The following is a 16,782-nucleotide window of genomic DNA, read 5'->3' as shown; positions in this document are numbered from 1 at the left end:
AAGAATTCCCAGTCATTTAGACCAATCCAGGCATCTCTCCAAGAATGTGGTCCTAGAATCAATTACAATTTTAAGAGGTCTATGAAGTATACAGACACATTTAGCTGTATTGTATTACTCTGAGTTAGCCGTGCATAATCTAAATTTCCAAAGATACTACATTATCTAAAGTCAAAAAGTGTGTGCGTTTTGGTTTTTCAGTTTTGACAGGAAGTCACACATGATCATGCTCAGAACCCTGTAATCTATCTGCGATGAATACTGGCCTGCCCACACACTGTATGTGGCCTGGTTTCTGTCCTTAACTCCCCAGTTCTCTTGTTGAAATGGACCCTCGAGGAAGCACACCAGCTTCACGAAAAGGTGGCAGTCACATCGCAGAACTACATAGACAAAAGGACCTCTAAAAACTTTGACTACCAGAGGTTCCAATTCATACCCAAGCAAGGTTTACCAGACACAAGCAATTAATAATTCGAACTTCTCAAGACAAGTGGATCACTGAACACTTCTTCCAAACATGGTATCCGAGCCAGAAGTCATTACAATGACTTAGCAAGTGTCAATCAGAAATCACACTTTGGCTTGTTTCCATGATACTCAACATCTTAAAGGTAAACTACATAAGTTGACCGCATATTAGTAAAAGGTATCCTAATTTGAAGTCTCTTTAGCAGAAAGAAAACCTAAAGAGGGTTCACAAACAATCTACAATAATGTAGCAAATCTTTACAACAAGCCAGCATAAGATGTAGTTCAACGTACAAGATGACTTTGTCCTGCGATACACAGATGGGACAGTATTTATAAACAAATCTGCTGCCCAGAGCTACACCCCTTCCAGGAAGTCATGAAGTGTATCAAACAATACATGTGAACTTCAAAATAAATGAGAACTTAAGTGCTGCTTGCTAGCCTCCCCTCCGAACAGATGGAGGTGAATCTGTGGCAATCTATGCCTGTTATTGCAGAGACTGACATGACTGCTGCCAATCACTGAAAAGATTGAGGAAAAGACTGCAGGATCAAAGCTCTAAATACTCCTCCGAGAACCGCAAGAGGGAAGGCTAACACATTAAACACAAACTAGAGTTTTTAAAATGCAGAAAACAGAATGAAAAAGTGTTTTTCAAAATAATAATAAAACTGGAGATCAAGAATTAAACTTCTGAACGAGCCACAACAAACATGACATTTACCCTGGTATTTACAGGAAAAGTCTTCTTTCTTTAAAGTATGTTACAGGCGCTTCTCCAGAAGACATGTCAGTTAACCAAGCTGTTGACTACTGATCTTAGACAAATGAACTATTCTGCAAGAGAATACTTGGGGATCTCTAAGTTCAAGAGATGGTCTGGTAGGTTCATCAGACTTGAATATGGGAAGAAACACACCTACCTACCCAGAGCAGCCATTCTTCACCCAGGTCTTGTCCTAACACTCCTCAAAAATATACAGGTCTAGTGAAGAGGGAAATGGGCACACAGCAGGTTCTTTCTCCTAGTGAGTCAAAGGTCCCTGCTACACACCCTGGTCTTAAGCTTCTCTGAAAGCAGAACAATGGACATTTTGCATTAAGACTGACTTCTTCTGAAGCTCTAAGAACAGAAGGTGATTCATCTTTCAAAGCCAGTGAATGTACATGGAACACAGGTTATAAGGAGAATCCTAACTAATTCTGGGGAATGGGACATTACAGGGTCACTACTGTAGGAAAATACATGGAATAATGCTGGTAATTCAAGGAGGCCCCAACATTTGTAACTTTACTTCACAGATGCAGTTCAGGCACATACTTGAGATAGAAGATTCCAGGCTGTATTCACAAGGTGCATATCTCACTACTATGAAATCCACAGAAACAAATTAAAGTAACTATACCCCAGATATTGAGTTTAGAGCAATCAGAAGCACAGGCAGATAGCAGAAGAAAAACAGCTTGCATTTTGATAGAGTTTGTTTTTTACAGACAAGGCAAAATTTTCCAGACGGATGGATGGCACAAAAGCAAGTGTGAAAGTGCTTGAGAAAAAAAATGGCACACAGGGCCAAGAAACTGTTTTGGTTATTTTGTTTCAAAAAATAAAACCAAGCAGAACACACATTATGGGTATGAACACAATATACTATGAAGTTTCTCGATGCAATTGGAAAGAAAACACCTTGGAAGCACCTTTCAATGGCTTGTTCTACCGAGGCAGTAAACCAACCGGCCTGCTTTAGAGCCTTTCAAAAGTTTCTTCTGTGTACATATCAAAGAGTTCCTCCAATGTAATGTAATGGAAGTTCCTAAATCAACTTCATCACAGCTCTTGTGCTCACCACCTTTCCTAGGATAGAAAGAAGCATGCAGCAACAGCACTTGTTCCTGTTATTATTCTATGACAAATATTCAAACACACACCTTCAAACCCTGCCCTAACGACCTAGGCAGATATGCCCAAAAGCAAGAGTGAGCAAGACTACTGTCCTGACTGAGAAGTACTTGACTCTTCAAGACCTCACAATATATCTTACGAGACAGTAAAGAAAGGTGAAGAAAGTAGGATGAAAAAAAGCAAGCAGGAATGAGACAAAGGCATTCATTGAAACACAGAGATGATCCCAACCGAAGATATTAACACAGACCAAGCCAAATTACTGAAAAGAGGTGATAAATCTGAAAAATCCCTAGACTTCAGCAAGATTAGAAATTCTTAAGTCCCATCTCTTAAAGTATTAACTTCAAGCTTTGTTTTTTAAATAACAGACAACTTGAGATGCTAGTAAGGCCACAGAAGCTAGAGTGCAAAGGCACCTGACAGACAGACTGGGGACCTTCCTCTATCACTGCTAGACAGAGGTGATTCCTATCTGAACCTAATGAATCTTCTGAAGCTACAAGAAAGACTAACTGCAGATAAAAATACTGACTACTAAGGAGGATGAGGCTGATACACTAATGCAGGTGGGTTTTTTATTTTAAAATGCTGGACCATCAAAACACTACTTTTTACATGCAATACAGTCTTATTTATTTTGGGAGATCACCCAAGCTTAATTTCAGCCTTCTTTTTTCAAGTAACAAAATAAGGCTCCACTATTACAGCTTAAGAACGTTAAATTTTTAAGTTAGTGCTGCTTCACAATAATTTTTAAAGCATTCACATATTTCTGAGATTAGTCAAGTGATATCAAAAGGAAGAGAGACTTAACTATCAATAAGCACAAACAACAGCTCTGTAAGCTCAGTTAGCTTTTTGGTAGCTTCGCTCTATTACTGGAACCATATTTTATGGCAGTAATTTCTTCTTTCAAAGGTACAACACTCCATGTACTCAATAAGGAATAGACATTGTCCTCTCAAAACTTAACTAAAACTTCCTGTTAACATGAGAAACAAGCATCAGGCTTACCTTATCAGCACACATTGCCACTTTAATATCTTGTTTTGTAATCTCATAATGTCTTATATTCCGCACATAGTTCCCAACCAATTTTAAGATGTCTGCAGAAATGTATTCTAATACTGCCACTATGTAAACAGACACTTGGTGGTCAATTTTGTAGCCTAGAACTTCCTGAAAGGGAAGGGGAAAAAAAAAAAAAAAAAAAAAAAAAAGGCGTTCCACTGTTACTCAGTTGATGAAATACACACCATATGTTACAACTAAAACCAGGAAGTTTAAGACCTGCTCAATAAACATTCACCACACATCCACAGTCTATTTTAGTAATAGAAACACAGTAGTCTGTAGGCCTAGAGAAGAAACAGTGTCATTGTAGAAGCTGCTCTATTAACTGTGGAAGTGACAACAGCCAACAACTGTCCCAAACACCTCACTAACATTTAGGGCTATTTCTAGAAGTTTCTTGAGCATTTTCTTAGTCATGCAAAATGAAATAAGAACAATCAAATTCATAGCAAATGAGTTCTTGGCTTTGTTTGTCCAATAGAGAATTAACTAATTTTTAAGTGAAAAAGAAATATATGCAATTCACTAAACTGGAACACTTAAAACTATGTAACAAACAGATACTCTTATTCCTTTTTGTTTACATTTCAGGTAACATACAGATATGACATGAAACAAAGGTGTCAACTTCTAACTGCATTCTAAAAGCAAGATTACATCACTGCTTACCTTTAATAAGGGATGGATTTTTTCTACTGGGAGAGATAACGGATTTCTTCGTTTCCTCTTCTCAATAGCAGACTGGGCATCAGCTATTGCCCACTTATCAATAGGATGGGGAAAACTTTTTTGAACACGATCCTTAAAAAAAACAGGACTGAAGGGTAGATGTACAATCTGAATGAGCTTAGCAATATTACTACATTATCAAATTGCTTTCCATTACTTAAAGGAATGTTTGCTAATGTTAGTATTTCAACTACAAAAGCTTGTATAACTCGCATAAATTTTATCATTTTGGTACATGCTGCTCACTACATTCACAAGGCTGTATCAGAATATCATTATCATAGAATAACCTAGTGCTCAAAATTTGAGAAATGCCAGAATTAAGTTGCCATTGCAGGCACAATTTGTTCCCCTTGTGCACACGACTGGTAATTCAGCATTTAAATACACGACCACATTTTATCCTAACACTTTATTCCCTGTACAGAATGGTCACTGAATGAGAAGATACAAGTTTTCTGTTTCACCTTTACTGATCAGCACATGGTCCAAATTGTATACATGCAAACTGCTCTGACAATGGCAATGAACATAATGAACAGGATGTCCAACAGCACCCACATATTTTAAAACAGTTTCATAGTCTACAGTTGGACCATATATGCCCCAGTTTATTTACTCCTTCCAGCAGTCAGGGTGCCTGAGGACACCTACACTCTCCCATGCATTGAACAACTCTCCTGCTGGAACTCACACACAGGTCTCTGAAGGTTCAAAAGCTTCACCATTTTTGGTAGCCCTGGTGTTCAGAGATGCCAGAAATCTAATTTCTCAGATAACTTCACATCTTTTTTTTTTTTTTCCAGACCACAGTTCCCACTGACTGTTTCGGTTGCCAGTGCTCACTTACGTAAATATGACCCCCGTTTGAGCAACCATGAAATGAGGAAGATGAAGTTAATGACCACTTACAAAGAGCTGGTACAGGACAAAGTACACAAACAAAAACTTTCTGAAAAAAACTGGGACAAAATACAATTCTATAAAGGTGGCACCCAACTTTCCAAAGTACAGGCTTTTCTTTTTTTCCCCTCATCATAACACTTCTGCAAAAGGAAAGCAGAGGTCCTACAAAAAAAAAAAAAGGCTCATTCACTACCTAATAGCAATTCACTCCCCTAACATAGTCCAGCCTGCTGATTGAACAGCGAAGGTGTCCTGGAGGAAAAATAAATGTGTATGACCATATAATTAAAGACAGCATCATTATGCATAAACACAAAGGGGGTAAATTGAGGTTGCTTGGTCATCTCTAATTCTTGCATTTCTCATCCTGACTTCACAGCCATAAGACTCGTAATGCAACGCTGTGTGTCAAGTTTTTTGTTAGCATTGTTTAAAACACAGCATTAAACAATCTTCCACAAACCTCTTGTCTCTTGAGCTGCCAGACCAGAATGATGTTGTAAACCAGGCCAGCCATTAAAGGGGACACTGGAACACCATTAGAGGTGTCAGTGTTCAAAAGAGAAGAGGAAGGATGAAATTCATGAATCTTGAGCTCAGAGACAGCTACCTTTTTTTTTAAAGGGGTTTTTGGTTGGGGTGGGTTTTTTTTTTTTTTTTGCCATTAGTCCACTTTCTTCAGAAAGTGAGGGAAGTTGCATCTTGTTTTGTTACCTAAATCGGCACAGGCAGAGCCCCCGAGTACTGGAAACCAACAGGCACACTGACATGGCGTCTGTAGCTTGGCACTAAAGTCTTCAAATCAAAGGGATACCAAAATATTCATGAGCTTAGAAGCTTAACTCATTTAGCTTAACTAATTTGTTTCTCAGATGGAAAAACTCTTCTTAGATCAAGCCCTCTTCGCAAACATCAAGCTGCTTTTCTGAGCAACAGAGGTTGTAGATCTTTGAAAAGACAATTGTAAGAGAAGAGGTTTTTACATAGAGGAAAGAAGTGTTCTTCAGCTTATTCTGAGAAAGTGACTGAACTATTTTTGTTCAAATTTCTGGGACAGTGGGGGGGTATATCAGCCTAAATCACCATGCTGAGAAAGCAGCACAGAGCCTCAGACTAAGCTACTATAGTTTGCATGCAGTATCAGTGAGGAAAAAAGGTCTTTTGGAAGGAACCAGTCAGCTTTATATACACAAGTTACACTCACCATCTACTATACAGTAACACAGTTCAGAGATAGTTTTACTGTGCATTGAACAACAAATTGATAGAAAAATCAGCTATTAGGTAACTCAGCAGGCTTTATGCAGAAGGTTCTGCTACATAAAGATACATAATTACTGCTTTCCTTTTCACATTGTGAAATGACTAATATATTAACTCTTCATGTAACAGTTCAAATTATTACAGATTGTAGTAATTATTCTCTATACCTCTACATCCAGAAAACTTCTTGGTTGGGCTTGACACAACATATTTAACAACTGGAGAATTAACTCCTCCACATACTGTAATGCATCTTCAGTAGAGGAAAGTTTAGGATGGACTTGCACCTGAACCTGTAGGAAATAGAAGAATTCAAGCTTTGAGTTTTGCTCTTCCCCAAACCACATGCTTTATTTGCAAGAAAAGATGACAAAAGAATGAGCCAAACAGCTCAGAAAAATCCAACCCAAAACATAGCCCTATTAAGGCACACCAGATGAACATGAGTGAAACACTCATCTACACCTGATAGAAATACAAATCTCAAATGTTAAATGTACTCATATCACTGTAAGTGACATTTAATGTCAAGAAAACAGCTAATTAATAAAGGTGCTTAGCAGTGCAATTAGGAAAACCATTTAAAAATCCTGCATATATTTATCTTTCTCCCTTAGCTCTTAAACCACTGTTTGTACAAGACATTTTAGATATGGGGTTTTCTCCCTTTTACAACTCATTGTTCGTCACTCAATCTATAATAACGAAACACAGAACTTTTTTCACAGAGAGAGCACTACAGAAAACAGCAATGATTTCAGCAGTACTTAGCCTTCAAATTATTTAATCCATTCTCAACTAGCTCTCACTAAAATAAGACTGGTTTAGAAGTTTGTTTCCATACTGATTTTTTAAAAAGATATCAGCCTCTAGAGTAAAAAACACTTCAAAAAAGGCCACAGAGTTGTCCTGGCATTAAGTGGCAGTTCAGAGGTTTTGAAAGTTTGGTCCCCATAAGTTTACTTGTATAAGTGTCTGTAAATTCTCACTGATGTAAATCCACTGAGGCACAATCCTCCTTGCTCCTCCCATTATTTTTCGAGACAGTCATTTAAATTCTGAAACAAGCCTCCAGTATAGCTTTCCTTTGCACTTCTGTAGTTCACAAAATAGCAGTTTTAATCAGTTTAAATTTCAGGTACGCAAAGTTCAGTGCTTCAGAGCTTAAACGGACAGGCAGTTTAATCTCAATCCTACACCAACGGCAAATATTATGCCAGAGCAAGCTGACTGCTAACTTTTGCAATGCATCTTTCAGGCCCCAATTTCATCATTTTACCATTCCCACTGCACACAACTCAAAATGCCTCCAGTTCTCTCAATCACTAACACAAGAGCTTAACCACCTTAAATCAAAACCCAACAATCCGTCTCATCCAAATATTAAACCCATGCCTATATTCAAATAATGGTGGCATAATTATTTAATTTCACACCTGAGTTTTCATTCCTGTTTGCAGTTATAGGAAGAATTAAATGTTATGAAGTTCAAACACACAACAGCCTCAAACAGAAATCCACTTGAGTGCTACAGCACTCATTAGTTTGAAAACTTCATGTCTGGGCATTGTCCTAGTCCTCATTTAACTGCTGTTGAGATTTAAATACACTAGATAATGCGTTTAGTTTCTTGCAGATTGCATATCCTTATGCAGCAGGTCTTAAAAAACATCTCCAGAAGTTATTGCTTTTTTAACTTAAAAGCATTCTGGCAAAAATAGAACAGGAGAACTTCTCTCCATTTGACTAGCTAACACAACTATTTTGATTATGCCAACAGTTTCATTTTTCCCCAAGAACTTCACCACATAGCTACAAAGTGTGTTTGTGGAGGTACCCAAGTAACATGCCCAGCAGTCCCAAGCATTATTTACAATTCAAACACTGACTTCTGAAATACTGTACCAGCTTGGAACTTCTTAACACCTGAAATTACAGACTTGCAGAAGTATTCTCTTAAAGATCAGAGCTGATGTGAGCTGCCTGGAAGATGCTGCCTTTAATGTTTTTTTTAAAGCAGAACTGAACAAATTTGTATTACGTTCTCCCTACAGTATACTCTAGCACCTTGTATTTCGAGAAGTGTTAAATTACCAAGTCAATCCGACAGTAAAAATACAGAGCATGATAAACCGGAGTGATGAAGAGCAGCTCTTATTTTCTCCTTTGCTTAGAAAACAGATTGTAGTCTTAAATAGCCTCATCACAACTCTTTCGGTCTGTAACACAGAGTCTATAGGAATAAGAACAAACAAACAAAAGTACCACGTCAGGCCGCGACCCGAAACATTATCCATAGTCAACAACGATAACCTACTCCCAGTTTAGGAGATAAAGTTCCAAACATTTTTCCTAAGCATTTATGTTTGGGGGGCAATTACATCATTATTCTCAAAGGCCATCATCTTTGGGCACTATCAAGCTCTACTTTAGTAGAATATCCACCTCAGCAGAGGAAAACATCATGAGGTGCCTTTGGCTTGCCAGCATAGTTTATCTATATTAGGTAGGTAGTAAATAAGCTTCATTGCTACTTAAGTGAGATTTAGTATCATTTAGGGTTCAAAGTCATACAAGCAAAAGCAAGAAAACAACTAGACTAACAAGGAAAATTACAGGATAGTTTGGTGTATAATTATCATAGAAACGTATAATTTTAGTATCTGCACTCCTGTACTACCTAAAGGCTCAGACTGAAGAATGAAACACTGTTATTTGAGGGTACTCAAAGCATGTTCCAAGAAGTCCATTATCTAAGACATGATGCAAGACTGGGTAAGATGCAAGGTTTAGTAAGAGAAGACAAGAAGTGAGAACATCTGTTAGCATACACCATCACATGACCAGTTTCAAAAAAGAAGATCAAGTTACCAGGGGGTTTCCATCTCTCTCAAAGTCAGCTCAGATTTTAAATTAAAAAACCTGGGCCACCCTGCCTTATCACCCTTGAAAAGAAGGAGTATGGCTTGAATCCCACCAGATCCTTCACAGTCCTATGTCAGGAATACACATGATAAAAACAGACTAACAACTTCTGAAGTGTAGTGATGTTTAGATAAGATCCTTATCTAAACATTTAACTTCTCCCTTAAATAATGACAGAACCCATCCCTTCCCTCCTACACACACACCAAAATGTCTATCTTGCGATAAGAGAAATTACTAAAAGAGCAACTTAAGATCTTTTCATAAAAGCCTCAATTCTTCGAAATACCCCAACAAATTCTGATGGGCAAATACAATCTCCATCAGCTACAAACCCCTGCCTCCATGGCTGTTTTCACTCAACTCATCTGATCACTTTTTTGAATGTTCACTCTTCTCATTCTTTTTTAATTCTCAAAAGGGAAATGACCAGGATTCTCTTTATTTGAAGATAAGCAGACCCAGCACTTCTTGAACAGCCTTTCATGCTCTGTTTAAGAACACGAGCAGAGACAAGCAGTGTCTGCTTAAGAAAATTCGTAGCACTTCAGGAAAATTCTATGATAAGATTTTGGCTTGCCCCCCCCTCCCCCCTTCCTTTTTTTCCTTCTTCCCTTAAAATCAACAAAAGCAAGAAATTTCTATCAGGAATGGCAACAGCTTAAAAATTAGGCAACCATAAATCTAAACTGCCAGAAAAAGTCAATGAAACCAACTAAAAAAATGCACTTAAATAATACAAAGATAAATATATCTGATCTTACTTTATAACCCTTCGCAACTTATTTTATATAAATCTTTCTCAAACCATTCATTTCAAACTCTGCATAATAAATTAGAATATAAACACTCCCACAAGCCTCATGGGAAGCAGTAGGGACCTAGCCCAAACCCAGAAACAAGTTTCAGTTAAAGGACTGCAGATCAAACAGCTTCAGCTTACACAGAGGCTTGGTCTCCAATTGGTCCAACACAACAACTCCTAAGCTGGTCACAAGATGACCCAAACCCAAGTCTAGACTGACACTCAGCAGGTCATTCTGCACTAGAAAGAGGTGTTTGATAACAGATAAGAAAGGAAGACTCGCGCAGTGAATTTAATACTCTGATTGATACTAAACCACACTTCCTTAGCAACACTTTTTGGTTACCTCTTCCTCATGCGGCCGTGAGGAAAAGCCTAATTTATGTCAATTGTAAAACTGAAAGATTTCAACTTATGATGAAAAAACCTCTCCAAAGACTTCTCAAAGCAACTTCACATTACACAAAAACAACGACGTAACGCTCCCAAGTCATCATTAACAATCAATGCAATCAGGCTCGTGGTTCTCAGTTGTTCTGCTAAATACAGAACACACCAGAAAAATCCTACATATGAAAGGCTGCAGAGAGAATAATACCAAACTGAGTCCCATCAGGAGCAGCAGAAGCTCCAGCAGCTTCAGAAAACTGCGTAACAGAAAGAAATCATTCTAAAGCTATGTAACAAACTGAAATAAAAATGAAGCATCTACTGTTGGTTAGAGACAATTTTTTTCATACCTGGGCAAGACTACCCATCTACTGGGATTCTGGCAAGAAGTCACAGGATGAATCAAAAACCAATGCCTGTTAAATAACAACTGCACTTCACTGCTGAGTCCAGGTACTGCCATGCTGCCAGTCTTCTTGTTGGCAGTTGAAGTGCTTGTAAGAAAGTGTCTAAAGGAAAAAACCCATCGTATTTACCACAGCATTTTGATAATAAAATTGAAGAAGCTGTAATGAGACAACAGGCCAAGCTCTTTTCCAAAGCACTATGAGAGAGGGTGAAACTTTACTGATTATAAGCATTTTTCTAAACCTTTTCTAAACCTAAAATTTTCTAAACCTTTGCAGACACAGTTTATTCAACAGATTATTAGTAGAAATTACTTGGCCGCAGAGCAGGTTTTTCTGGGGGGAAGGGAAGAATTTTCTTCACTTCAGTAACTTTGAAAGTCTTCACTAATGTTGTAAGCCTTATTTTTACTCAACATATCTTTTGTTAATCTTCCCTCAATGACTACAAAACTACTGACAAACAACTGCTTATCACTAAAACACTCCAGGATGAAATATTTTACATACAGCTTGTATGGATGAGTGTTCTTATAGTGCAAGCACTCCATAAAAAGGTTTTTTCTTCTATTCTTGTACATCTCTGCTGATATTTGGCAATCCTGCCCATGTTTTGTTATCTTGATCAATTAAAAATCCAGTAAATTAAACCAAATACAAATGTCTTGGATCCACACTTCAGCAACAATTCACTGAGGCCACAAGACTCAGATTTTTGCTAACATTTCTCTTGATGTATCAAGGCAGCAGCATTACACTGTATCAGTGAGCACATGAAAAAACTTACAATAAAGACTTGAACCGTAGGAGAATCTTAACTTTATCCTCCATAGCCATCACAAGAACAGAGAACCCAAAGCGATCAGAAATTAAGGATGTTCTACATCTGCAGTGAAGCACTGCCAAGAATAGGAAGTGCTATTCTGAGTAACAAGTAGCAAGTGGACTGTCATCAATTTGAAGAACTAGGTAATTACAAGTCAGGTAGAAATATCCGTGTCAGCCACAGCCTCCTGAGCACTCTGTAGTCACTGAAGCAGCTCTTCTCGTGAGCTGCTTTTGCTCCATGAAAGGTACAGAAGACTGACTATACGATACATGGAGTACCTAGAAGCATGCTGTCTGGAAGTTTCCTTAACTGAGGAAGCAAATCCACCTCAGCTGTCAAAGCCACATCAGTCCAATCATTTTGACCACAACAAATTCCAACAGCACTCCGTGTTAATTGCTCAACTGATTCAAAACAACTCAAGGTATGCAAACAGTGGAATATCTGTACGGTAAGAAAGTTCTTTTGTTTTTCTCAATCACTGAATTGCTTAAGGTATCAATCAGCAGGGATGACATGCTTTCTACTGTAAAAACCAACATATCAGGAAAGAAGCAAGTCATAGGCATGCAGAGAAACTCTGCATAAACAAGAGTCATACAAGCAAGATGAAGCCCCAAGGAAAGAAGTTTAGGATAAACTATCCAAAAGGTTATGACCAGAATAAAGTGTATAAATTCACTAGCGAAGGAACACCAATGTTGGAAGAGGCATCACTTTGCAGGTGCCCCTTCTGAGTCCATTTTCCAAGGTGTATTAAAAGCCATGTATATCCATCTCCAGCCACCCAAGAGCCTCTGGTGTTTCACGTGTCTTGAATCCTCTGTCTTCAGCCCCAGCATCTCACCTTCTGTCCATCTCTGCAACTACAATTTCAGACACCAGCTGTTATTCTTACTTCCTTTTCTTGTACCTCATCATCATGATTACTGTCTTTCACCAGCAACCAAGCAACCAAGGAGTAACGCTCCTCTTTTGCTACTTCAAAATAACAGTGACCAGGCAGAGAAGCATCTCAGTACACATCATTTTCTTCTTAACTGAGTGCACTGGAGTCTGTCTTGACAGCATCTAAAGGAGAATTGGAAGAAAAGGGATTACATTATGATCTGAATGGTACAAGAGCTGCTTTTTGCAAATGCAGCCATTCAATGCAAATAGAGTTCTATTGTTACGGTTCATGTCTAACGAAATACAAGGCATGCTCTCCTAAGAATTTGTTGATGTAGGAAGAGATTTATTCTTACTACATATTCTTGGTTTTGTTGCTTGATTAAAAAAAATCAAAATAACTCACCGGGAAAAAGAAAGCTATTTGTAATGATTCGACAATACCTATTTTTTAAGAAAGCGATTCTGAGGCTGTAGTTTGAGCTCCGCATTACAAGCCAACTCACAGTTACAAAAGGGCAATGGCATTTTAATGATTCAGTCCACGTGTGGCAGTTTTCCCCAATAGCTGTGAACACTCCATCCTGGTATGTATACTTTAACAACGTTAAATTAAATGCCACTCTCCTCATCGGAGATATTAATTCAACATAGGTCTTCCCAAACTATTCAGTCTCATTTCAAGCTATGCAGGAAATCATCATAATCCTGTTTGTGCATCTACCTGGTTTCAAGGTGGAGTTCAGAAAGCAGCTTGCTGTCACTACCTGAGAATGAGTGTCAGCATCTGGTCAGCTAGGTAAACGAAGGAAAGGTTCTCCTCTAGTAACAACAGGATGTACACGAGCTTCAGACAATCTGACTCCTACTGAGACAGCATGCTCTGGCAATTCAGCAGACAAAGCCACAAGGCACTCGTTTCCCTCCAGGACAGTTCTGCCCTTTGACCTCACTGGTATATGCTGCCACATTCTCTACTTTACTAGTCCCACACACTGGCCTCCAGTTACAGCTCAGGTCTTTGGCTAGCAGAGCAAGGGGTCAGTGTCTCAAACCCACTGGTTTCAAAGCTGCAGTATCACACTTGTCTTGTGAACAACGACAGACGACTGTCAAAGCAAGTACACTGCAACGTTCATGGTTTTACCTGCCACCTATGGGCTCATTACTTTATGGGGCTTTTATCAGGGCTAAACACCCCAGCCAACACTGCCTGTACCTAAGTTAGTAAAATATCCAATTTGGATTCTCCATTAATGAAGAAGCCCTTAAGATAATAATTTAATATTTTCATCTGCCATTTAGTTTTCCTATAACTCAAGTATTCAGCTGCTCAGTAAAGCAGGTGACAATATGGACAGATTCTTAATTTCTACCTTTACAGGGACAGCAATAGCAAGCAGCAAAAGACTATGCTTCTGGAGCACAGGGGGCAATAGCCTGAGAGAAGATAAGAAACAGGTAGTGATCTCATGAAGAACTGAGGTTAAAAGAATTAACACCTGCCAGACAGTTGCAAGTTTGAGTGTGAAGCCTAACTCCAGAACTAACCCCACCTCATTCCTGCCACCTCTCTACTCACAGTAAGAAATAAAGCACAGCACAACAAAACCAAGACAACTATACCTTGCAGGGCCAGTTTGTCATCCTTGGTAGCTTGTCATTGTCGGCCTTCTCTGTTGACTGCAGACTCCAGAATTCCTCGTTCCCCCAAGGAATTTATCCAACTCCTTCAGCAAGCATCTTTGATGCCGGGTGACTCCACGAATGCCTTGTCCATTGGGAAGAAATCTTGCACTTCAAATGTAGCAAGTAATTCCAAAGTCTTAGCTCATACTTGCCTTGAATCCTCACTCTATGTCCTCCAGTAGTTAGCACTGAGCCTCATTCCAAATTTGACAAACCTCTGCTACACCATGGAATAAACCATCCTCCCAAGGAATGAGCTCTTGCTGGTTGAGACCTTGGGTAGCTCCAGTTTCCAAGCAGGCTTCAGTCAGATAGCTGTCCAAGTGCTTACAAGCACCACAACAAGCAGCGAGTTGGACGGTTAGTGCAGAAGTATAGTTTCAAAGAAGTGACTACTGATCAGGGATAAGACATTAACAGTACATGCTACAGGCGAGACAAGCAAGAAGATTTCCAAGAACTGGATGAAACCACACAGTGTTGGAGACCTCTAAGAGCACGCCCAGAAAAGTAAGGCAATACATTGCAAGAGGAAATTAGGAAGAAATACTGAACCAGTACAACTGCAACACTTGAGACTTCCAATCCGTACTGGAGAATGCAACAGTTCAACTAGCCCTAGGAGCAAGTCGTTGCAACGCAAAAGTTGCAGTTAACCACTGTAACTAGACAAACTCATAAAGCATTGCTGCGTATGACTAAAAAGCATCAAGCTCTGCAATCTGAAGCCAGTTCAAGCAACGGTGTCAGAAACCTCTTATGTCTTAAGCCTTCTACCTTCTGGGCTCTGGCTGCAGAAGTAGAAGAGGAGACCTCACCATTTTTTCCTCTCTTCCAAATAAATTCTTTCCACACCACAGGCACAAGCTTCGCTATCCTGAGGGAGCAAGACTTACTAGTTTGTCCTAATGAAGCCTTCTCAGCAAAAAGGCATTTAAACTACGAGATGCTTAACTAAAAGTCATTAAGCCCGAACACTAATTAACCAAAATTCTCTCAGCAGTTCCTCATAACGATCCCCCCCCCCAGCCGCGTCATTTCTGGGCACTAAGGGAGCCTAGCAGAAACCCGCAGCAGCACTACTTGCTTCCTTCTCGGCGAAGGGGGGCCAGGACCCGCGTATCCATTAACCAGTTTTTATCTACACGGCTCCGTCTGTCAGACAACCGCCCCAGCGCGGCTCCCGCGGCCGCCGGGCCCTGCGCGGGGATGCCGGGGCCCCCCTCCGCGGCACCCGCCGAGGCAGGCGCCCGCCTGGCAGGGTGGCAACAACCGAGACCCGCCGAGCCCTAAAGCCGCTTCCGGAGCGCGGGGAGCGCCGGCCGGCCCCGCTGCTCCGGCTCGGCCAAGGCGTCGCGCCGGCCGCGGCCCACGCCGCGCCGAGGCCGGGCCGCCGCGCCGGGCCCCGGGCTGAGCCCCCGTTCCCGCGGCCCTGCCCGCCGGGGCGGGGGACCCCGCTCCCCCTCACCTTCTTGAGGGCGGGCACCAGCAGCCCCCGCCACTTGGGCGCGTTCTCCTCGCTGAAGAACTCGTAGAGCAGCGGCTGCGCCTGCATGGTGCCGCCGAGCCCGGCCCGCTCGGGGAGGCGGGCGGGGCGTGCCGGGCGCCGCGAGGAGGCCGCCGCGGGAGGGCTCGGCGCCCCTCAGCAGGAGGCCCGACGGCCCCCCGCCGCCGGCGGCAGGCCCGCAGCGGCGGGGGGAGGCGGCGGCTGCCGCATTCCCCGCCCCCGGCTCTCGGTGGTGGCCCCGGGGGGCGGCGGCGGCGGCAGGAGGGGGATCACGCGGCGCGGCGCGCGGGCCGCGAGGGGCGGGGTCGGGCGCCCGGAGCGCGAGGGCCGCCGCCTCCCCGCTCTCCAGGCTCCTGTCCTCGTCCGCACGGTTGGCGGCCGCGGCACATGCGCGGTGCACCGGCGCCCCGTACCGGCCGCGCCTACGCCTCGATGACGCGTGGTCGGGGCCTTCCTCCCCCGCCTCCCCTCTCCAGCGGAAATGACTTACCAGGCGGCGACACCCCCCGCGCGCCCCCTGCCGGCGGGAGGCGCCGCGCGGTTCCGCGGTGTCGGCGGGACCCCCAGCGCTGCGGGATCCCCAGCGCTCCGTGACTCGGCCGGGCCCCGCACCGGTTTGGTGGGGGCCCGCGAGACCCCGCCGCCCGGGCACCGCCGTGCTGCCCCACCGCCGCTGCTCCCGGCCACTGCAGCGGTGTGGGAACGGCTGCGGCCCGCCAGGCCCTCCGTGCAGCCCCAGCTCTGCCTGCCCTCGGCAAGCCGCCGAGCGACCCTGGGAGAGCGAAGCTCAGCCGGGGCCTTTGGGTGGGGCCTGGGAAGGGGACAGGGCGCAGGGGGGCCATTGGGACCCCTCAGCCACACAAACCAGGCTACGGGCCGTGCCCACCAAGGGAGAGTCCAGCAGTGGAGGGGTGATGGCCCCGCACAACCCTGCAGAGATCTGGGGAAGAGAGGGGGCTTTGCATCCATGTCAGACCCCAGTGGAG

General features: G+C 42.3%; 1 protein-coding gene across 4 annotated transcripts in view; it reads right to left on the bottom strand.

Moving 5' to 3' along the window:
- The window catches only part of SOS1 (SOS Ras/Rac guanine nucleotide exchange factor 1), a 53,827-nt gene extending 37,644 nt beyond the window's left edge, over positions 1–16,183 (bottom strand). The window contains exons 1-5 of one of the 4 annotated variants that reach the window (XM_075496720.1): positions 15,758–16,183; positions 8,448–8,586; positions 6,521–6,646; positions 4,125–4,256; positions 3,396–3,560 (exon numbers count right to left, since the gene is read on the bottom strand). In XM_075496720.1, coding sequence (XP_075352835.1) covers positions 3,396–3,560; positions 4,125–4,256; positions 6,521–6,562 — 339 coding nt within the window. In that variant the 5' untranslated portion in view covers positions 6,563–6,646; positions 8,448–8,586; positions 15,758–16,183. Of the gene's footprint in view, positions 1–3,395; positions 3,561–4,124; positions 4,257–6,520; positions 6,647–8,447; positions 8,587–12,556; positions 12,781–14,226; positions 14,768–15,757 lie in introns of those variants that run through there. The other 3 variants (XM_075496721.1, XM_075496719.1, XM_075496722.1) reach the window with 3 other exon arrangements.
- Positions 16,184–16,782: the final 599 nt, after the last annotated feature.

Source organism: Mycteria americana, chromosome 3, assembly GCF_035582795.1.
Source record: "Mycteria americana isolate JAX WOST 10 ecotype Jacksonville Zoo and Gardens chromosome 3, USCA_MyAme_1.0, whole genome shotgun sequence".
Lineage (NCBI taxonomy): Eukaryota > Metazoa > Chordata > Aves > Ciconiiformes > Ciconiidae > Mycteria > Mycteria americana.
The sequence above is the reverse complement of the archived record's forward strand: the minus strand, read 5'-3'. Positions and strand labels throughout refer to the sequence as shown.